This window comes from Manis javanica, chromosome 15 (assembly GCF_040802235.1).
Source record: "Manis javanica isolate MJ-LG chromosome 15, MJ_LKY, whole genome shotgun sequence".
Lineage (NCBI taxonomy): Eukaryota > Metazoa > Chordata > Mammalia > Pholidota > Manidae > Manis > Manis javanica.
In genome coordinates, this window is record NC_133170.1 from 32,490,030 (window position 1) to 32,513,213 (window position 23,184).

Genomic DNA, 23,184 nt, shown 5'->3' on the forward strand with positions numbered 1-23,184 from the left:
TTGGGAGGTGAAAGCTAGCCTTCTTGATTATTGCCGTCTGCTGCCAGCCCCTCCTTGCTCAGAAAGTGAACTTGAAGTCAGAGAGAAAGTAAGTGTTACTGGCTGGGACACTGTTTTTTCCCAGAATCGTGTCTCAGAAGCAATGAAGAATGAAGCCAGCAGACAAGAGCACAGAGCAACCAGCAAAGCTCTTTTAATGAGTGAAGAGAGAAAATCCCTGCTAATCAGGAGTGGCTCCAAATGCAGATGCTCAGGCTGTAGTGTCCGGAGTTTATATTGCCTCCTGAGAGGAGGAAGTCCCACCCCCTCACCCCCAGGACCTAACAGAGAACTGAACTAATGACATCACAACTCAATCCTGATTGGCTGAAAGTACAATCCTTCATTTGCATAGGACACAACCCATCAGCGCTGAGGTCTATCTAAGTGAATTTTTGAATGGCTGAGTTTAATCTGCATGGGGCATAACCAATCAGAGCAGCTGAGGTCTATCTAACTAAATGTCTGTGTTGAATTAGGGCATTTTGAAATTTACAAGGTTACTGAACTTTATCTGCCTGCATCCCACTATCACCTATTTCATAAGAACAAGTCATAGAAAATAGGAAAGAAATACCTATTCTGTCAGAAATTTTTCAATAAGTCCTTCTGCCAGCAAATCCCAGTCCAATACCAATTTCTATTCATTATTAAACTGGATGCATGATTTAACTTTTATATCATCTTGATTTTATGTATCTTTCCATTCTGGTTAGATTTCTTTCTAAACCAAAAGGGCAGCTCCCAGGACATTTTCTTGTGTTTGGAATCGTCATTTGTCTCCATGTGGGAAAGAACTTAATCTAGATCACAAGTCCTTCCAGGCATGTTAAGAAGGCAAGACGAACTCTAGTAATGAGAATAGAGATTGAGATTAAACCTCTGGGTCTTAAATCAGTGGTGTACTGGTAAATATTTAACAACTGGCTATTTGGGAGAAACAACCCTGGTTTGTAGCTCCCACCAGTTTCCATGCTGTAAATATTCCCACCATGGCTGATCTTATGTCATCAGGAGACATCACTGAAGCTAGAGTCAGGAATAGACATGCACAGTGGGCTCTGGGGAGTCAGTGGGGGAAAGTGGGCTCAGCACACCACTGGTCCTAACACCTTTTGTCATCCAGAGACCTGGGAGATTTTTCCACGGCCACCCAATACTTGGGGAATGAAAATGCAAATCCGTAACAATTGTGGAGTTTTAGGTTACTCTCTGGGAGGGGTGTCCGGGTCACTGAAGAGCAGTTATTATCAAAGGCAAAGCCTGTGACTGTGATCCAGAAACAGTGGGATGGACTTTACCCATCCCTTATTCTCTGGTGGTCTGCGTCAAGTATGTGGCTCAAGTCAGTGGCTCATCCCATTTGTGCACAAGTAAAGGGCAGGCCCAGGATGACCAGAGCTGTGTGTGGACAGCAGGGGCGTGTGGGCAGCTTTCCCATTCAAAGCCACTGACACTTTGTTCCCTCTCATCCCCTCTCCATGTGCTCCCTGCTCTCCCACCAGGGAGTTTTCCAAAGAGAGGGAGAAGGCCAAGGCGCGGGGAGATTTCCAGAAGCTGCGAGAGAAGCAGCAGCTGGAGGAGGACCTCAAAGGCTACCTGGACTGGATCACTCAGGCAGAGGACATCGAGCCTGAGAATGAGGATGAGGGCGCGGAGGAGGAGAAGCCGCGCAACAGTAAGCTTGGGCGGGGCGCTGGGAGGGGGCAGGCGGCACCGGGACAGCATAGCCTTTTGCAGCCACCCATCCCTCACTGTCTTCCTAGAGCAGCGTCTCTGGCTGATTGCAAGTCATTTGCTATGCATCGAACTAGTCACAGATGTGAGGTAATTGCTTTTGGACCATAAAGCCTCATGTCCCTTTTAGAATCTTTACTCTTGAACGACAGTAGAGATTTTGCTAAGGCAACTCTTTTTGGTAAAACTGGACCTCCTCCCCGAGGCTCCATCTCTTTCAGCAGGGAGGAGATAATAGTTTTCTCATTAGAGTTTTACAATCGCTGTGTGTGTAGGCCTGTGTATACATACATCCTAACATATATATATATAAACATAATGAGTCTACCTTCTTGGCCTTGTGAGTAGGATTAATTATGTCCATTACACTCTAATTACCACCCCATTGGTGATTGTGTGCTTCTATTCATTAGTATCTGAATTCTACCTGGGAATTTGGGAGAAAGATCAGGTAGAGGAAGAAGAGGAAGAAAAAGACAGCCAAAGACACGAGCAGAGAATGGAATCTGTTCCCTCATTTCAAAGACTGATTTCATACATCTATTAACTAATCCCTTTCTGATAACTCTGCTCAAGGTGCAAATACAGAATTAAAACATACAAACAAGGGACTGTTAACAACATAGTTGAATAAGGAGACTTTCATGCTCTACTAAATAGCTTTGCAAGTTGGAAGATGAGGCCATTGACGGATTCTAACAGTGGCCAGTGATGCCACTGAGGGTGTTGCTGGAAAAATGCTGGCAGCTTTCATTGTCATGTTGAGTTTGTGGCACTGAGTGGTGTGGTAGACAAGTGAGTTGATCTGTGAGCCACAGAGAAGTTAACCTCTAAAATAGAGGAATTGGCATCTCGGCTCATGGGTCATGGTGAAGGGTGGCGTTCTTCGCAGCATATTATTAAAAGTGTGCAGCATCCTCTACATTCTTGGCATCCATTGCCATCCACAGGATACATAGTTACTCTGCTCTCTGCCTAAAGCAGGAGTTTCCAAAGAGAAGTCGGCTGCTTCCCCATCTTCCCATAAAATGAATAAATTCCTAGGTGTTCCCAGCACAGAGCAGGTCACATTAACAAGGCCAGGCTTTGGAAATTGCATAATGAACCACCTGCCCCAATGGACAGAGTCTCTGCCAAATTTTCATAAGCCCAAAGGGAGATGAAACCAGACTGGAGACGGCTGTTCCTCACCCCTTGCACCCTTTCCTATGGCTGCAGATTTAGGTCTGCTGCTTGTCCTCAGCGGCCTTGCCCGAGCAGGATGGAACAGGGCCCTCGCTCCCTCTGCTGTGGAAATGGCAGTGGAAGAGCTCTCGGGGCTGGGACAAGGGAATGAGAATCCAAAAAAGCAAGATACAGAGAGTTAAATAGACACGTACAATGAAATGAGTGTGAGAAACTTAGGGATGGAGCCGGGAAGCAAGTCCAAGGACTGTCTATCAGGGAAGTCCAATTAGAAGCAGAGATGATGTGATTAAATCATTAAGGAAATGGCAGCCTGATAAATTTGCAGGCAAGATAAGTCTACAGCTTGGAGTGATACTCATATCTTCAAAACTTCACAGTTTGCCCTTTGAACCAAGTGCAAAGGGAGCAATGCTGCCCAAAATTATATGTATTTTTCAATTAAAGTAGTATCTTATGCTTTGAAATTGCTAAAAGATGATAATACCGTGTATTAGCCAGTTCTTTCCAGCTCAAAAGTGAAGTCATTTTCTAAGAAAAAAGGTATTCTTGCTCTTCATGAATGGCTCCGGCAGCTCCTGCTTCTACCCTGGGCAGCAGCCCTGTCAGCACGTGGGGGTGCCTCTGGTGTAAGAGCTGGCCCAGCCCAGGCCACTGAGTGTTCCTGGGGGGCCAATTGTTCATTTTCATGGGAAAAGCTACAAAAACCACTGAGCAAGTAGAAGCAATAGGGGCCAGGAAGACAACAGAAAGGGCATAGCTGGGAAGCATCAGAGCAACTGATGTGGCCAGTAAAATTATATACAAAACTACATTCCAGTTCATTCATCCATCCATCCAGCTACCATTAAAGGTCTACTCTGTGCCAGGCACTATTTTAGGCACTGGATATACAGCAATGAACAAGGTTGTCAAAGATCCGTGCCCTCGTGGGGCTTACATTCTCATGGGAAGACAGAATAAGTTACCAGGCATGCCAGGGAGTGATGCGTACTATGGGGAATGGTGCAGCGGACAGAAGGCAGAGAGGTTATGATTTCAGATGAGGTGGCCAGGACACACCTCCATGAGAAGGTGGCATTTGAGTAAAGACCTGAAGGCAGTAAAGAAATAAACTATATGGATATTTGGGAAAGAGCATTCTGGGCAGAGGGAAGAGAGGGTGGAACCCTCAGGGAGGGTCACTGCTCCTGTGCAGCTCCAGCGCAGGCACCAGCAGGGCTTGGCCCCCAAGCCCCTCGCCTCCTGGTTAAAGACTAGGGTCGCGCAGACACCTTGTCACCCCTCCAAGCAGCAGCCAACATCCCTTTTGAAAGCACCAATCTCAAAGCTATCACTGCTCTACAGGGGCCATCGTGGTCCAAGGAGATAAGCTGCCCCAAGGCACAGGGTCCCCTTTCCTGCTCCAGCATTCTACCTGATAGAAGGCCAGGCCTCACAGGGAGAAGCCACGGAGAAAGAGAGGAAGAGGGATTTCTTTTCTTTCTTTTTCCTCCTCATGATTAAAAAATGCATTTATGAAATATCTGCCCCTATGGGAATATCTCTTTCACGTCATGAAGACAATTTAAATGCAGTCCCAGCCCTCTGAGATAGACATTTGTGGGATGAACATATACAAGACAGGCAGATGGTGGGACCAAAACATTGCATTTGCACGTAGGCAAGCAGGATGAAATATTTACAGCAGCAGCATTCAGCTCTGTGACTTGGGAGCCACTTTGGCAATCATCATTAGCCAGCAGAGCTGCAGGCCTGCCGCAGTCCTGCAGAGCCTAGGATCAAATGTTGTTGAAATATGGAAATCTGAGGGCCTTACAAGAGCTGCAGGTTGCCGGCAAAAGGGCCCCATGTGGCTTAAGAGGCATTATCTGAAAACCACTGATTTACATTCTGTGCATCAAGGACATGTGTGTCATTACTTCAGCTTTTCTTTACATTTTAATCAATACAATCAGCACATTCCCTGGACTTAGCTTGCGGTCTGGGCTGCCAACATCTAGATGCCTGCATCAGGCTCAGGCTGAAAGGGCAGGAGAGGCAGTTCTTCCTTCAGCAAGTCCTTCCTCCCTTTTTCCCCATAGTTAGTGCTGCATTAGAGGGCCACCATGGCCCTCCGTGCAGACGCCAGCTGGCTCTCCCATCCTGCCCATTAACTCCAGCTGTTCCTCATCAGAGCCCTAAAACCTTAGTGTTGGAAAGATTCCTCTGAAACCAGCTGGGAACAACTCAACTGGGCTAATTATCAGAGGAGTCAGGACTCAAACCCAGGGCCTGATTCTACACGGGACTCCTGCATACCGTGGGCTCATTGCAGAAGTTTCTCAGATGCCCCCAGCTAAAGCACTCCTTCCCTCTCCCTGTCCCTATGTGTTCCCATGTCACTGGGGGCAGGTCTCCAGACTCCAGTAGGTCCCTTGTTCTGCTGTATCATTAATGAGTCCTCCGGTGCACCTTCATGTGCGCTCCTGCTTCACCAGCTCCAGTCGTCCTAGCTTGGAAAGGGCAGGTGGGCATGGGCAGCAGGGGCAGTGGCCAGGCTGGGAAGATGGCAGCACCGTGGGAGGCACTGGGAGCTCTTGAGCAATAAGCAGGTGCTGCAGTCTGCTGACGCAGTGAATGTGGGGCTGCCACCTACAGTGGCAAGAGCATGGGCTCTCCTGGCCCTGGTACAGTCGTTCCCGGTGGGCCAGGGACCCACGGCTGTGTGCACCACCTCACGTGGGGGATCGCGTCATGACAGGGACCAGGTGGGGTTCCATGGGAGCGCACCTGCCTGGGGACGCAGGCCGTGCTGTCTGGGTGCATAGATCTGGAAGAGCCACTGCCCCAGCCCCGGGGAGCAGGAGAAGCTACACTTAGTGTGTGGCAAGAAGCAGGCGCACCACCCTGAGCTCAGCGAGCTGCCGTACAGCAGACCTGGGTCCAGAGAGCTGCTATGAATTTATTTCTAAAAGAAAAACAAGCTTTGGTCAAAGCTTGTTCACAAGCAGTGAGGTGGTGGGGATGCTTCTGGAGGAACAGAGTTGGGAAGCCTCGTAGCATTTTGCAGGACCTCCCACACCTGCCCACATCCAGTGTTAGGTCAGCATAAAGGTGCCTGATTGGTCCTTCAAGTTATAGGTTGATAAAGGCCATGCTCCTGTTCTGGGGGCTCCTACCCCTGCCCATGCTCACCACACCCTCTCAGTGAGACCCCCAGCTCACAGCACCCTCCCCGAACGGAGACCCTGTGCGGTGACCCCGGAGGGAACAGGAGGAGGCAGGCCGGGTGGAGACATTGGCACCCATGGGGCTTTTCCTTAGGGGTGTGCCAGGCCTAAATATACACTAGCATACCATAAATGGCTATGTTTTGGTAAGCAATATGGCCAATAGCCAAGAAAGGTGCCATAAGAGGGATTCAGGTATTTTCCTTTGTCTCAGTCCAGCTTTGCTGCCTAGTGTCCATGGTGAGAGGAGGCTGCAGGGGGCCCAGGTCAGAGCCAAACCCGAGTCAGGCACCGTGCCAGGCTTCACCCCGCACCACCCACAAGGCCACCAGACCACTCCTGGGCGGTGAAGGGGACAGGCAAGAGGCTGGCTCCTGGGACCCGCCCAGCAGCAGCGAGCAAGGGGGCTGCCAGCTCTCCAAGGACCAAGTGAGGCTGGGAGCCCTGGGCCAGGGTGGCGCAGAGCATGCAAGGCCCTCTGCTTCTCTGATGCCAAAGGGGAGCACCCTCTGCCTTCCAGCCAGGGCCTCAGCTCAGCATCTTCCAAGCCCCCTGCTGCCTCCAGTGGCTCCATCCCATCCCAGTTTCCAGGCTAAAAGGGCTTCCTCCTCCTTCCTCCCACTCCTCCCTCTTCTGCTGTCTCTCCATAGCACCCAGCTCCCACTGTCCATCAGTCACCAAGCCTCATCTCCCACCCCCTGTCCAGTCCTGCTCTTCCCCTGGACCAGCAGCCCCCTACCTGCCCCCCAACCCAGCTCACCTCCACACAGCTGCACCTTGCAGCCTAGTCCATACCTCCAGAGCTGACACGTCATGCCCTCGCTCAGAAGCTTTGACTGTCCTCCATAGCGACAGAATAAAGCCTGAACATCTGCCCTCAGTGTTCCAAGCATCTCTGTTCTATCCCAGCCAACAGCTGGAGCATCTCACTCCCTACTGCCCTCCAGCAAATTCTGGGTACTCCTGTTTTCCAAACAGGCCTGCTGCAGGCCTGTCTCTGGACTTTGGTCCATCTCTCCTCCGTCTGCCCAGAGGACCCTAGCCCTCCTCACCTCACTGGCTCCCACCCAGCCTGCCGTGGGTTCGCAGAGCAGGGCTTCCTTGGTGCCCTCCTAGACCCTCCCTTGGGAGGGGTACTGTCCGAGCGCTCTCCACCTCCAGCCAGCCTCACCCTGGGAGTGGGGTGGCCCAGCAGTGCTAGTGTGGAAGGTCTTTGGGAGGCAGAGAATATGCTTTGCGGACCTGTTCATCAGCTCACTCGGCATCCAGGACAGTGACCTAGATTTAATGGACTCCCTCCCTCCAAAAGCATTGAGTGGAATTGAATTGAGTCCTCTTTGGTTCAAGAGAAATGAGGCTTTATCTCTACATTCCTGCCTGCTTGGCCAAATGCCCTGTCTTGTCGCAGCCACACTCATGGTGGCTCTCAGTGCGTGGAAATGATTTAGGGGTTAAGGAAGTGGGCCTAGAAGGAAGGAGTTAAAATTATAGATCCACCAAAAGAGGAAGCTCATATTGGCCCACGGGCAATGGGTGAGCCCTCCATGCAGTGTGTGGAATCACCTCTGGATTCTGAGGTTGGAGGGTGGGCACGTTGTCAGCCCACGGTGGGTCCCCCCACACTGGAGGGCAGAGGCATTACAGAGAGTGCCTCGTTTAATCCTCCCAAGATCATCTTATGTGGGTACTAATATCCGCCTTTTATAGATGGGAAAACTGAGGATCAGAGCAGTTCATCTGTTCATGTCCTACAGGGTGTGCGTTGCACTAACATCAGGTAAGCAGGCCCCAAGCCCCATCATGCTGACTGTACCATGCTCCTCTGTCCCACAGTCCCTCCCATTAGTAATGTCACTGTCCTCCAGCCAGAAGGGAAGGACAGGGCCCCTCCAGCCCAGCAGCCCTTCACCCCCTTTGTTAGGCTGTTTGTCACCTTCAGTGTAATGTGCAAAGCTGGGCAGATGGTGGCAAGAGGAGCAAAGGAACAACTGAAGGGAGCAGCGGGAAAAGCTGACCTTAAACATTAACATAAAGAGGCCCCAGTGTGATTTTTAAGACGGAGAAGTTGAGCTCTGTGATTGTAGGCACTATGTTTGAAGCGTGAAAGGAAGTTACAGCATTACCTTGCTCAAGCAGAAAGAGAGTTAACTGAGATCACAGGCATCCGCTTGGAATATTGAAGACAGTCTTGCCTAAAGGGAGACACCCCAGTTATATGACCTCTCAGAGCTTCTTTCATTCAGGGCCCCTTTTGCACTTGATTAGATGGTGTTGGCAAGCAGAATGCTTCAGGAATGGGCGCCCTGGCTCCCTGGCCAACCATCCTCTTGCCTTGGCCCGTGGGCCGGAGGTGTGTGCTGCAGTCTGTCTGTACTGATGCAGGACTGTGTGGTGCTCTGGGCCCCGGAAGCCTGGGGCCTGGAAGGGCCTCTTGGGCCAGGAATGGCCGCACAGTGAGGGGTTCCTCTGCGGTATCTCTGGGGAAGTGCTGTCACCTGCCTGAAGCCACAAAGCCTTTTGATAAACAGATCTTCCATTCAGCCTCGCCCAGGGCAGGCACCCAGTAAAGTGCTGATTTGGTTTTAATCTGGCGCTTTGCAAATGGACCAACACACCTGGGAGCTGGGATTAGCACAGCATAGGGTTACAGGGAGACAGCTGCCCCTAAGCTTCCTTTGATCAGCCTCCTCTGAGGACAGGTCGGCCTCCAGAAAGGGCCACCTACGGTACGGTCACCCTTGGCTTCCCACCACCTACCACTCCTCCCTTCCACATGAACACTGGGAGGTGAAAACCCCTGTCCTATCAAGATGTAGTACCTGTCAGAAGGCTGTCAGTGGAGAAGAGAGGGGCAGCTCCTGCCTCTACCACTGCTCGCTGACGTGGAAGGCATCACCTGTCCATGGAGAGAGATTAGCCACATATTGTATTTCCAACGTGGGCCGTGGCATGGGAGGCCAGTGGGAAGAGCACAGTAGCCAGAACGCTGGCCTTAGAGTAGCAGTTTGGGGGAGACCTTCTGGGCCAGACACATGCTAGACTGTCCTGCTTCTTTGAGAGGTATTTGTCATTCCTTCAGCACATGTTCGAGGACCAACTGGGCCCTCAGAATACCAAGGTAAATAGGTAGTCCGCATCCTAAGGAGACATGCAGCCTAGTTAAGGAGACAGATACACAAATAAACAGATTATAGCAATGCGTGGGAGGCCCTGGAGACATACAGAGGGGAGAAAATAGAGTTGGGAAGAGGAAGGAAGGGAAGCCCACCCAGAGGCTGGTCTGTGAGGGCTGCCCCAGTCAGGGTCAGCGAGCCGCCTTAACAGCGACCCAGGTCAGGCCTCAGTCACTCTGTACACTGAAGGTGAGCTCTTGCCCACAGTTCAATATGGGTTCCCTCTGGCGGCTGTGCCGCCTCTGGGCCTCAGAGGCCTCATGGATCCCCCACATCTGGCCAATGGGAGAGGGAGGGCAGAGGGGGCACGGAGGGCCCTGAGGGAGGCTTCAGAGCCCGCCGGGGCAGGTGGGCATTGCTCCCATCCCATCCTGTCGGCTGGACACAGCTGTCAGCCATGCGTAGCCTCCAGGGGCCTGGGAGACAGAGCCCAGTAGGTGCCCAGGGGCCAAATGACTGGGCTTGGGTGAACACATAGCGGTGTCTCTGCTACCAGCAGATCAGGGCCGTTCACAAGGCTGAAGGACAGGAAAGGACACCGAGCTGAGGGGGAGTACAGAGTATGAAGGGGGATGGAGGCGGAAAATGGGGGGAATAAAGAGAGCAGGGGGGCAGGAGGGAGGGGAGGGGCAAGCAGGGGCGAGGAAAGGGGGAGGGGGATGGAGGGAGGGCAGGAGGAGTAGGGGGGCGGAGGCAGGAGGAGAGAAGAGCAGGGTTAGCTCAGGGCGCACAGGGAAAAACCCAGATGGGGCCCGGGGAGGGAAGCCCGAGGCCTGACCCAAGAGCCTCAGCTGCGGACTTCATCCTGTACACAAGGAGGAGGCCCCCGAGGCAGAGGCACAAGCTCGTTGCTCAAGGTCATTGTGGCCCGGGGCTGTGCACACTGGTCAGAGGGAGCAGAAGCTGGTGCAGGAGTCAGTCGTTTCGGGGGCTGATGGGGCCCAAAGTGAGCCATGGGAGCCAGTGGCATGGGAAGGTGGCTTCCCTGGCTGTCTGCGGGCACAGAGCCCGGGGCTCCAGACGGAGGCTCGGTGGGGGGTTGCGGCCATGACCAGTCCCCTCCGCCCAGGAGCTGGTGGTCCCATCTGATCAGTGGTGGGAGCTCTGCCATACCCTTGGCCCCTTGCTGTTAAAAGCCTGTTTCTACCTGTGACTATAAACACACCGACAAGAAGTTCCTTTTCCCTGAAAGCTTCCACATGCAGAACCCCAAGGCACTGTCCCTCACTGGATGCCTGCCCTTATGATTAAGTAGCTTCTGAAAACAAAGCTGCAGAACATCCCCAAGCATAGGGCTTTGGGGGCCCTACCCTTCGGGGTTACTTCGTCAGATGGAGATGCACATGCCTCTGGTGATGGTTACAGTGTTTCTGGAAGAGTTTTATGCGCCTGTATGATAGGAAAGATTTCATCCTCTTAGATAACTATAGCACCTGCTGTGAGTGCTGGACTATCAATCATGGCGATCACTTTGTATGTAAGCCTTGCGGTTAGAGGGCCAGGACTGAAGCTGGTGAGAACAGGGAATTGCCTTGGTCAAAGTGGGTCCCATGGGGTGACAGACGGAATTCCTGCAGACAGAGGACACAGTGTCGGCACTAGGCTGGGCTGAAGGCAGGACAAAGAGGGGCAGGAGGGCTGGCACACTGCAGTGGTGTTCCTGTCTTAGGCTGGCCTGCTATAATAAGTGACCGCAGATGTGGACTTCAGTGATGCCGGAAGTCCAAGATGAGAGCCAGGGTCTCGGTGAGAACTGCTTTCTTGATGTTCCTGCCACGTCCTCCCCAGTGTAAGGACGCTGGTGTCTCTCTGGCTCTTCTTACTATTCACTCGTCCCGCCTATAAGGGCTCTACCCTCCAGCCCAGCTACCTCCCGAGGCCCCACCTCCAAATACCACCACCTCATGGTGAGTTAGAGTTCAGCCCAGGAATTCAGGGGGAAATGACCTCTCCGTGTCCCTGTACTGGGCCCTGGAGCCCTTCTCTAGCTAAGTGAGTGGCTCCATCACAATCAGAAAATCAGAGGCTCCTAAAATCCTGCGAACAAAGGGCCCCCAGCCTCTGGGCAGACCCAACATGCCCTCCAGCCGTGCCTCACACCCTTGAGTGCCGTGGGGGCTGAGAGAGGCATCTGCTTATTTCCACAGGGCCCCCAGCTCCCATAGGGCTGGTTTGTTTTCTGAAAACATAAAAGGGCAGATCTGCCCCCAGCTCCCCAGCTCACAGTGCTGCAGCCTCATATTCTCTTGGAGATGTACCCGGGTTTCAGCCCTTGGGAGAAGTCGCAGAATGTGCTCAAAGGGAACAGAATGGGGACAGGGCAGAGGCCTTCCAGGACAGAACAAGCCCTTTGGTTCACTTCAAATACCTGACTTCAAGCCTGAACTCAGACTTCAGTGAAAAGGCTGTAAACTTCCTCATCTTCCTGCCAGTTTGAACCCACCAGTAGGACCCACATACACCGTGACGCTCAGCACCAGCCCCCCTCAAAGGGGATGAGGGGCAGGAAAAAGTGTTTGCCCTCAGGACTCTATTCAGAAAATGTGCATGAATACACTGCCTTCCCAAAAGTCGCCCAGGAAAGCCAGAGTGGAAGACCAGGTGCCTCTCCAGACAGCCCGGGAGGGAAAGGAAGTCAGACTTGGCTGTTTGCTCAGATCCTACAAATATACATTCTTTGCCATTTAGAGTTAATTCATGTTAGTTTATTAGACTGACCAGCATTACCCCCAGCAAAGATCTGCAGGGGGGTGGTTCACTGGACAGAGATCTGATGGCAGAGGTTTAAAGGTTTATCCTTTTCAAGAATATATATTTAAATTTGATAATGTTCTTCAGTGTTGGGGTTGTTTGGGTTTTTTTACAAAAAAGTATGTTAAGATGTGTGGTGAACCTCTGGACAGTGTAGCCTTTGATACTCCCCAAATCACGTTATAAAGATTATTTTTCAAGCATAAAGACCCTAAGTCTTAATCAGAGGACTTCAGAGCAAGCCTCATGCAGGAACACAAGCAAATACATTTTATTCCAAGAAAACAAAAACACAGGCCAAGGGCTGTTAAAGAACTATTACAGTGTGCTGGACTCGTCTGCACCTTTGCTCAGGAGCGGTGTGATCGATCCCTCTCAGGCGCTCACTGATGAGGTGGAAAGCCTTAATTATATGCTTGACAGGCTGGCTTTTCAGGGAAAAGCCTTTGTTTACCTTCCCAATTGGAAGCTTCAAATCAGCTTGTCCGACATTATATCTTGTTTCAATGACTCATGAGATATAATAATGGTATCCAATATCAGGCCAATTATTTTTGTAACAAAATTCTCTGAAAATAACATGCACACACGTGCACTCACACACACTGTACACACAGGCAAGAAAGCCCCGAGGACCCCTTTCTTGTCAGGCATGTTCAGGATGTCAGTCTCCCGGTGTCTGTTTTGGTCAGCAGGGTCCGCTGTGGCCAGAAGCTCAGCCTGATGTTTGCTGTGCCCAGTGGAGCAGAGAAAACAACCCCGCTGTCACCTGAGGGACAGCGTCGCTTGGCATGGCATAACATGTCACGTCACGCCTTGCCCCCGAACCACAGCTCATTCTGCCATTCGGCAGTGACCGGGAAGTTCAGGGTCCAGTGCTGACGTCAGGCACAGTGCCCTAGGTTTCACCAAAAAGGTCCCAAGCTTCAGAGACAATCGGAGAACCTCTGCCGGTGCCTCTCAGCTGCTGTACCTACATCCCCGCTAGTTCTAGTTGCCATGGTCCTGCATGGATTAGTCCTACTGGCCCAGTAAGTCATTCCTCTTGATGAGGGGCGTCCAGCTGAGTGGAGAGCCCAGTAGTATGAGATGAATGACCCTCATCTTTCTCCTCTGACAAGATGCCAGAGTTTGGGGTCTGGACAACCATAGTGTGCCACAGAACTGAGGAAAACAGGCTGCCTGACTGTCACCTGGCCATCTGCCTCTCCCAGTTTCCTCATGTGTAAAATGAGGGGCTGGAGAGACAGCCGCCTACCCCCTTCCAGCTCTGTGTTTTTGTTGCTCTAGTTCTCAGCTGACAGACACTAGCCTTGGCCCTGGGAGTCTGCACCAAACCTGGGTTATTCCCCTTCCTCAGACCCCAGAGGGATAAATTTCATTCTGAATCCTGCAGTCCCCAGACTCCTGGAATTCATCCAGGTCTCCTGCAGTACTCCTGGAACCCTGGAAGCCAGCGGTTCTTCAGAAGGCCCTGCTGGGAGCTGCGCCCTCGCCCCTGAACCCAGCCCCACCCCCGCTCTGCAGCTGCCCTTCCCTGAACCCCCGCCCTGGCCGCCTCTCCTCCCACCACCACCCTCCCCTCTTCTCCCCCCGTCCTCTGGGCACTGGCCTGCAGGGTAGTACTGACTGTGCAGCATCTCTTGGGGCTATTCATCAGCCTCATGCCACCTGCTGGGGGTGTGCCTCCTAGGAGGAGAATCGCGGCATTCCCATCACTAGCACAGAGCCTGGCAGAGAGGCAGTCGATGAATATTGTTTGGAAGGGGGGTGGGAAGTCGGGGGAGAGAAGTGGGGCCTTGGCCTGGAAGTCTTTAGGATTCTGCCATGAGGCTGCCTTGTCACCGCGGCCAGTCCTAAGCCGGAGAGGAGAGGGCAGGGTAGGTTCCCCCAGAGGGTCTGTGATGAGTCAGACACACAGAATAATTCCTCATCTTCATTTCTTGCCTATCAACATCTCTTTCTAACTTCTGGGAGAGGACAGGACTATCCCACAGTGTTTTCCTTAGGGATTCACCTTTTCTCTTAAAAAATATCCAGAGAAGTACCAGAAATAGCCTTATTTTATTTCTCTCTCAGTGAGGCCAGCTAGCCAGCTAAGAATGGCAGCCAGGAAATGGTTTAGAGAGCACCAAGAATAAATTCCTAGCTGCTGCTTTAGGGCCGGAAAGCTGAATATGTTTAAGGCTTGAAAAGGTCAGCTGCCTTCAAGGGGACCGAGGTTTGATTTCATCCATTGTGTGGTCTTCGGCATAATGCTCATTTTATTCACTGGCTAAGACGGAGATTTATGGAGTAAATGTTATCATAAGCTGAGACTTAATGAGATCTCAACTGTATCTCCTGGATGTAGTAGAAAGCCGCCATTTTGGTAATAAATAGAGAACAGCATCTAATTTGTAAATTCTTCTTTCTGTTGCTTAGTTTAATCAGATCAGTGAAACTGAAGGGAATTGTTGATGACAACAATTATTTTCCATGCCTTAATCTGGCCGGGAAGCATCACTCCTAATGGAAATGGCAAGTCGCTCTAGGACGGCAGAGATGGCATCTGTCATTAGACTAATCCAATTGTTGCATATTAAAGAATATGTTTAGACCAAAATCTATTTAAAGCCAAACTGGATGGAGACCCCATATTGCCCTGGTACTAGTGTTACTGGTTCACAGAAGCAATGATTTATTTCCAAACAAGCTACAGGAATTTGCATATCCTAAAAGGCCTGTGACCGTGTGATTTCATGTTGACTCACCCGAAGCAGCCCAGGTGGGGCTCCATGGACACCACGGTGCCCGGGCTGTGGCCACAGGTGGCCTTTCCAGACATGGCAGAGAGCAGGGTAAGAGAACAGAACCCAAACTCCAGCAGGTTCTCGGCTTAATTTAGGGTTAAAAAATATAAATAAAGAGGCACAGAGGAAAGCTCACACAGCTATCTTTCTGCCAGTCATGCTTGAATATTTTCTCCTGATTAACCATAAAGATCTTCACAAACTGTTCTCACAAGCTGTTTCTGGGTCGAGGACATGTCATTGTGAGCACACAGTAGGCACTTCATGCATATTTCATGAAAGGGCTGACAGTGATGAAGATGTCTAGGAAGGGAGGCCCACAGGGAGCATGGTGGCTGCAGCCATCCTGAGGGACCAGCCCTGAGAAGCAGCAGGTCATCGCTAGTAGGTGTTCAGACCCCAGATGACCTTTATGTGCAAAGCAAATGACCCTGAAGTTCCTTTTGGCCTGCATTTTGCTCTTTCATCTGTCAGTGAATATGCACAGTGTCCAGGCTTTCTACACACAGGATATTACTGAATATGATGGGCAGCAGCTACAGCTTTTAAGCACCTCCTCTCACTCTTATTGTCTTTAATCCTCACTTAACCCTCCAAGATGGGTATTATTATCTCCATTTTTTAGATGAGAAAGATGCAGTTCAGATAATTTGCCCAAAGCTAGACAGCCAATAGGAGGCTCAGCCAGGATGCATACCCAGGTCTGTCTTCCTGAAAAGGCCCCCCTCTTTCTCTTATGTCTGGTGGAAAGAGATGAGCACAAAGAACAAGGTAGCCCCCTAAATTGCAGGCAATATGAAGGAGAGGTGGACGGGAAGGAAGACCCTGGAAAGGATGTCAGGAAACCTGGCTGATAGTTCAGCTCTAATGCTGGCTGAGTGACCTCCACTGGCTGTGTGACCTTCAACAGAGCCTTCCCTCTCTGGGCCTTGCTTCCTGCTATGAAGGAAGTGATGCTCATGTAATGTCTGTTTTTCTATGAGTCCAGGAGCATTCGCAGTCCTAGGGCCTGCTCAGGCACTGTCTTGCCTTTGAGTCCTCTATCCCAGCAGCGATGGGTAGCTGGGCCAGGGAGAGGGTGCCCTAGTTTTGCAGACACAGCAACCCCCCACACCCCTACCTTGCCCAGGCAGCAGGTGGCCACGAGAGAATGTGTCCTCTGTGTAAGAACTTAGGACGGCTCCTCTCCAGTGTCCAGCAGCTACCAATTCATGGTCCACACTCTTCTGCTCTATGCCCATAGCCAATACCCTGATAATGTTGTCTTTGCCTTACAAGTGTCAAAGAGTAGGTCTCAGCCCTGCCACATGTCACACAAGCACCTTCTAGCTCCTGCATGACCCCGTCTATGCACAAAACCCCTGTGCAGTGTCTCCAGCAGTCCCTCCTGGCTCTCTGACTGCTCTGAGGCAGGAGCCCAACAGATCACAAGAAACCCCTTCCATTTGTGTGCACCTCTGGTTGTTAGAAAATCCTTCCTTCTGAGCTGACACCTGGTGGCTGTGTCCCTTCAACACACTGGCCTGAGGTATCTGCTGCAACTGTGTCCTCCCAGTGCTGCGGTTAATGATTCTTCCTCAGCTAATTACCGGTGCTAATTGCTTCTCTGCTCTGCTCTGCTACACTTCACGTATCCATCAGGGGTGTGCTTTTGAAATTAGGAGCCACCTCTTCTAGTTGCTCCTCCCAACAACCTCTGAGGGCAGCCCTGAGCTGCTAAAATGACAGAGTCTCTGGCATGCAGTATCCACTAGACCCTCTGTCTGCCTCTCCACCAGTGCAGGCCTTTCTGCAGCAGGGCTGACCTCTGTGCTGGGCCCCATAGCTGCAAGGAGGCTCATTCTCCCACAGTATTATTAGGATAAAAAATAGGCCTCTGTCTCCTTTCTGCTTTCTCCAAAGCAGGCAAATACCCTGTCTTCACACCTTTCGAGCTAAGCATAAGCTAGGGATTACTCCTGCAGGGCAGGCAGCTGAAGCACTGGAGACACTCAAGTCTGCCTGCGCTCCCATGCCCGTGCTGTGCAAACCCACACCCGCCCACTGTGCAATCCCCAGGCCATGGCCCCTTCCCTACGCGGAAGGCGTGTTCCATGTCCCAACCACCATGACCATGACTCCATCTGAAACCACAACCTCTGTGTCCTTCTTTCCTTCTAGGTTTCCTGGGCCACTGAGCCCACAGTACAGACCCTCATAGAACCTGGGACTTGGAGGTAGCTCCACACAGCTGAGGTGAGGCTGCAAAGCCCAAGGTCAAATCTCCAGCTACAGGCGAGTCTGGAGTACCGGCATTCCTGCATCCTGCCAGTGCCTCTGGGCCCTTTGCTGGTTGAAGACAGTGGTCCCTGTTTCCTAGGTTTCAAAAACATTTCTCTTCTAAAGGAAGAGCAGTCAGCCTCTCCAGCAAGCCCCACTCTCCTGAGAAATTACAGATGAGCCCTAAGATTAGGGAAAAGAGGGAGGAAGGATGAAGGGGAAGAATGCCTTTGATTCAGAGTCAGTCCTGAGAGGAAGAATCCAGAGGGAGAGGGTGTTGAGTAGAATTAATGAACGTGGCCCTGACCAGCATCACAGTTGGTCTGTTCTCTCCCACGGGGCTTGGGGCTGGTTGCTCCTCTGGGCAGTTCAGTCACCCTGACACTGTGGAATGGGCACCACTGCCCACCAGTGGCCAGGCTTGGGAGGACGGACCTAGAGCAGCAGCTGTGCCCTGATGCGCCGTGCATGGGTGAGACAGGGCCCATGCTGGCCTCACCCATACACACCCTGAACCCCTGCCCCAGGTGCAGAAGCGGAGGTCAGCAAGTGAGGCGTGTGCAGCATCCATGGGCGCCTCCCACGCCTCTAGGGGAGGCCCGAGTTCTGCTCACAGCCCTGGTCGCTCCGGCTTGGAGCCACAGAGGTGCCAGGCTTCTGGAAGCTCTGGTGAAAAGGCAGGGCAGGAGGGGGTGCAGACAAGGCGGGTGGGTCCAAGGACCCTTCCTCCCATGCATGTGCAGGAGTCAAGGGCACGTTGGCTGGGAAAGCAGCAGCAAGCAGAAGGCAGGCACACCTGTATCCTTGCCCAGCTCTGCCCATCAGAGCCTGTTTCCTCACCTGTGTCCCTTGGCTGTTCACAGGTGGCTGTGAGGATTGGGTGAAGCCATTTATGACAGCACTTTAATACTCACAGCACTGAACTCTTGAAACAGCAGAGAAAGAGCCCTGTGTGTACCCAGGTATCTAACTACAGAGCATGAGCAGTACCAGTTTCTGGAAGAACTCTGATACTGTAAGTTCAGGGAGGCTTCATGAAGGCAGAGGACTTGGAGGGAAAGAGGGTCTTGTGCCTGGTGGAGCCCAGGGGAGGTCCCAGCAGGACAAAGACCAGATACAGGAGGAGGCCCAGTGCCTGGCAAGCACCATGCATGTGTTGGGCCCTCCTTTAGGGGCAGCAACTCAGGCTGACCAAGGACAGCAGGTTCTGGAGGTTGAGAGCAAAGCCGAATGCCTGGACCAGAGGCGAATGCTGAGCAGGAACAGAAAAGGAGTGGAACCACATCGCAGGGGCTTGGCAGGCAGGCCAAAGGCTCTGTGGTGAGTGGTATGGGGTGACAAGATGGGGCTGAGGGCAGTCTCCTGCCCTAGAGGGTGAGTCGGCAAGGGCGTCAGAGCCCCTCCACCTGGCCCCTCCCCTCACAGTCAGCATCACTCAGTGTCTGTAAAGCTCAGTAGGTTTTTTCTAAGGCAAAAGAAATCTTAGGAAACCCATTTCACACCCCAAACAGAAGCTTGAAAACTTCCAGGACTGAGTGACTGCTGGTCTCCCAAGACCGCTGGGCCATTCTGGAGACGTTTCCCATGTGAGGCGAGCCCTTCGCCCCTGCAGTTCCCAAGCTTAGACGCCTCTTCCTTGTAGGGCTACTCAGGGCAGACCATCTCTTCTTTCCACATGAGAGACCTCAAATATTTTAAGGCAGTGATGAGGTCTCCAGACCTAGGTCATCTAAATGAAACCCTTCCAATTTCCTCTGAGAACATGGTGCACAGCCCCTTCCACCCCAGGACTAGGTGGCCGGCCTCTTTGAACATGGCCTGAGCTCCACACATCCACCCTGACAGGGCCCAGCCGGCGCAAAGGAAGGACAGACAGACCGTGGAAGCATCCTCACCAAGGCGAGGAGCATCTCACAGACAGGGTGGGGAGATTGATCAAAGCACAGGAGTCGCCGGGGTTGGGGCAGGCTGCCTGATATTCTGACAGCCGCCCATAAACTCATTCATCAAATTATGGGGCTGAAGAGACACCACAGGGTCAGGAGCTAAAGCAATTCACTTCACATAAATGCCATTAGTGGAGGCAGCCTAGAAATTTAAGGCAGCAATTTATTTGCATTCCGGAAGGGAAGCCAAGGCTAGACCCCCGCCCCGGAGAAGTACAGCTCCCTGCTCAAGTCAGCTGCCCTGTGTGGGTCCTCACGTCCTGTGAGATGGTGCTTGCAGGAAATCTGACCTGGGTCAAATTACCTCAAGCAGCAGAAAGAAGTAAGGAGAGACAGAGCCCAGGAGAAAAGAGCAAACGAGAGTAAATTGTGAGCTTTATGGAGCTGCCGTAAACAGAGCAGGGCCCAAAGTGCAGTCAGTACCCATCCACAGTGGGACTTGTGAACTCCAGATGAGGGAGGGAGCCCCGAGCCCATGTTCCACTGTGACGACCAAGGGTGGGCTTTCAGCCTGTCTGTGACATGAGGGAATGACGAGTGAGAGACGGAGGCAGCACAGATGGGCAGGGAGAGGACTGGGCCTCTACCACTGAGGACTGTGTGACCCTGGGCAAATCACTGACCCTCTCTGGACTTTAACATTCTCACCTGTAAAAGGGCTGACCTCCCCTTCTAGCCCTGCAGCACAGGTACAATTCAGACGTCCACTTTGCAGTGGGGACACCAAGCCCCAGAAGAGTGAAGTAACCCACCCAAGGTCACATAGCTCCTGAGTGGCAGGGCCAGGATGCAGCCCAGGCCACCTGGCTCCCAAGCCACTGCTCTGCGCCCTGCCTCCCCTTCTCCCAGAAGGGATGGAGGGGAGGCACTGGGCAGCTCTCCCAGGACCTCCCCTGCACCTCCCCACCTCCCCTGCACCCACAGAACTCTAGCCTCTCTCATGAGTGGGGAAGGGCTTCATCAACTCACCCAGGACACATGGTGGCTAGGAGGGGTCTTCACATAGTTGTGCCATGTTTCAAATGCTGGATCTTATTAGCTGCTCACTTTGAATAGGTGACTTAATTCTCTCTGAGCCTCAATCTCCTAATCTTTAATGGGAACATATAATAGGGACATAGAGCCCCTCATAAGCTTGTTCTGACGTTTGAATCAGTTAATATATGTAAAGGGCATGGACAAGTGGCTGCAATGCAGCAAGTGAGCAAACCCCCGAGCCAGCCCTTCAGACGGGTGGCGGATGATACCGTGGGACGGCCAGGAGGGCCTATACTCGGAGGGGACCAGGCCCCATAGGGGAGCAATGGCCAGGAGACACCCCGGACTGGAATGGACAGGGACTGGGGACACTGTCCTCCTCTGTTCCTTCCTGTCATGCACCGTAGGTGACCATCTACTGCTCACCCTGACCTTGGGAACTAGAATAATGGCCTCTTTCCAGGCTGAAGTAGTTTTGTGCCTAAGAGAACTGGGTTTCCAAAAGAATGCTACCCAGGAAGGCCACCGTCACCCATCTAGAAGGTCCTGTGCCATCCCCCAGGGCTGTGGGGAGCTCTGTTTCCCTAGGGTGTCCAGCTCTGCCCTATGACCCGATGTTCTGTTTCCCGATAGTCCTGCCCCTGAGAATGCCCTGCACTGCCCTAATGAAGGGGCAGGATGGAAAGGAGAGGACAAGGACGCGGATCCAAGGAGGTGGAACTCCCTCCCCGGCCTCTTCCTGCCGGGCCCCCCTTCCCCAGGCCCCCAGCCCTAATCAGGCCACAACTCAGCAGCGCCGTAACTGTGAAGAGAAGTTTTCTGCTCCAGAGCTCCAGATGTTTGTGGCCTGCTGAGAGCACAGGGGCCCCAGTTTTCTCTGGATGTGGCTGCAGATCATGGGCAGGCACTATGCCTCCTCCCAGTGGACAGCAGCAATAATTATTATAATGGCACGCATGTTTATATTGTGCCTTTTTATTAAGGCTACTTTGTTTGGATTCTTAATATTTAATCCTGCTTTATATTTACTTTCTGATGGCTTAAAATCAGCCAGGTTTTAATGGCCTATATGGAGGAAGCTACACTGGGCCTGGGCCAGCAGGAAGTGTCTGGAAGCCCCCGGAGCTGGTGGCGCCTCCCCCCAGACAGGCTGCCATGCCAGTCACTGTCTTGCTTTCTCTTTTACCACACCTTCCTCTCTTTTCTACGTGTGCTGTTTTCCTTTCCTACTCCCTCTCTTCCCCTCCCTTAGAGGAGACCTTTTGCTCATTATCTAGTTTAGTGTATTCATGTGGGACATGAAGAAATGAAACCCCAGTCATCATGTGACTTGTCCAGGGTTGGGAGCTATTTGGTAGCAAGGCCAAGCAGGACTGTCTTGGGCATTTCCTGGACTCACAGCACAGGGGAGACTTCAACGGCTCCAAGTGGGATACACATCTATAAGGGGCTCCTTCACCTGCAGCTTGAGCCTGCATGTGGCTGTGTGCTTGATCAGAAACAGTGGTAAGGGGTAACTTCCCAAGGTATTTTTCTGCAAGACAAAATTAAATTAGATGAAATATGACATAGCTCCTGTCAGGGGAGTCTCCTTGGGCAGCAGCCACATGCAGCTCTGTTCTGCTGATGGGCCAAAGCAATGGCTCTTGTGATGACCACTCGTTCTGCCCAGTGACTCAACCTGCAGGAAGGTGGTTGAGCACAGTTGCTCTGAACATTGCCTGATGTAACCAGGAAAGCCCGGGACTCAAGGCCAGGCGCTGTCTGCCATTTACTAGCTCTCACTTGGGCAACTGACTTCTCTGGGGGACTTGCCCTACACCACAGAAATGTGTTGTCTCCCAGCTGTGGAGGCTGAAGTCTAAGGCGAGGGTGTCAGCAGGGCTGGGTCCTTCTGAGGCTGTGACGAAAGGCTCTGCTCCGCGTCTCCCCATGGCTTGCAGACTGCTGCCTTCTCCCTGTCTTCACATTGTCTTCCCTCTGTACGTATCTGTGTCCAAATTTCTCCTTCTGATAAGGACACTGTTCATATTGGATTAGAGCCCACCTGTGTGACCTCATTTAATTTCATTGCCTCTTTAAAGACCCTATCTCCAAATATGGCCACCCTCTGAGGCACAGGGTTTAGGACATCAACATAGGAGTCTCAGCCACAGAAAGGATGGAGCAGATGATAGGGAGCCTTAGATTCCAGATTCAAGCCAGTGAGGTGGGAAACTGGGAATCCTTTTGCTTGTTAGCCATAGCTCCAATTGGCACTCTGAGAAAATGAGACACTGCTCATTCAAGAGATAATAAAGTGGGCATCTGCCAAATAAGTGGCAAAGGAAACTATCCGGTCCCATCCAAGAGTGCATGGACGCCTAGGCAGCTGGGTTCCAGCAGTCTGGCCAGCCCAGGATTCAGCCCAGTGGCTCCACATGTACTCCCAGCACTGGAGGTGTTCACACTGGGTGAGAAATGCCATCAGCTCTTTCAGTTCTCCCCCGGCCACCGCCTGGGATGTCTGGCCTTGATGGCCCAGCCCCTTCCAACAAAGGAGGTCAGAGAGCGGGAGAGGTTGGTGAGTTCTCCAAGCATGCAGGGCGAGGCTCCCAGCTAAGTTCCAGGATGCAGACTGCACGTCTCAGACAGCAGATCTCAAGAGAGGCCAGCCATTCCTGCTGACAGTCCCAACAGGACAGCGCAAAGCCCCACTCCTGAGACAATGTCAGAGCTGTTTTGAGTGACCAAAGATTTCAGAACTAGGCAGATCTCTCCTCCTCTCCACAGGTTCATTTCGATCCCGCACATGGAGCTTTGCTCTAACGCCACTCAGTCAGTCACAGTGCACAGGAGGATCTGAGGCAGAAGGACTCGAGAAGCAAGGCCAGCTACTTCAAGTGTGATGGTTCTTCACATGTGCCCCAACCAAGGGATGGGGGCGGGTGGAAGGAGGGGAGGGCCGAGGCAGAGGAGGGAAGGGGCTGCTAGGCTGGTGTTTCCTGCTGCCTTTGTGGGCTGATGGCCCAGGGACCTTCGTATCCTGGCTTTTCTTTGTCAAGCCTAAAGTTGCTCTTACTCTCAAACCTTGGCCCATGTCCCTTCTAGAGTCTTGTTTTGTGCGTGAGTT

General features: G+C 52.2%; 1 protein-coding gene across 27 annotated transcripts in view; it reads left to right on the plus strand.

The window, feature by feature from the left end:
* Positions 1 to 23,184, plus strand: part of CACNA1C (calcium voltage-gated channel subunit alpha1 C) — a 654,724-nt gene that overhangs the window by 475,672 nt on the left and 155,868 nt on the right. For all 27 annotated transcript variants that reach the window (XM_037014885.2, XM_037014891.2, XM_037014892.2 and 24 more), the window contains exon 9: positions 1,545 to 1,717. In XM_037014885.2, coding sequence (XP_036870780.1) covers positions 1,545 to 1,717 — 173 coding nt within the window. The remainder of the gene's footprint in view (positions 1 to 1,544; positions 1,718 to 23,184) is intronic.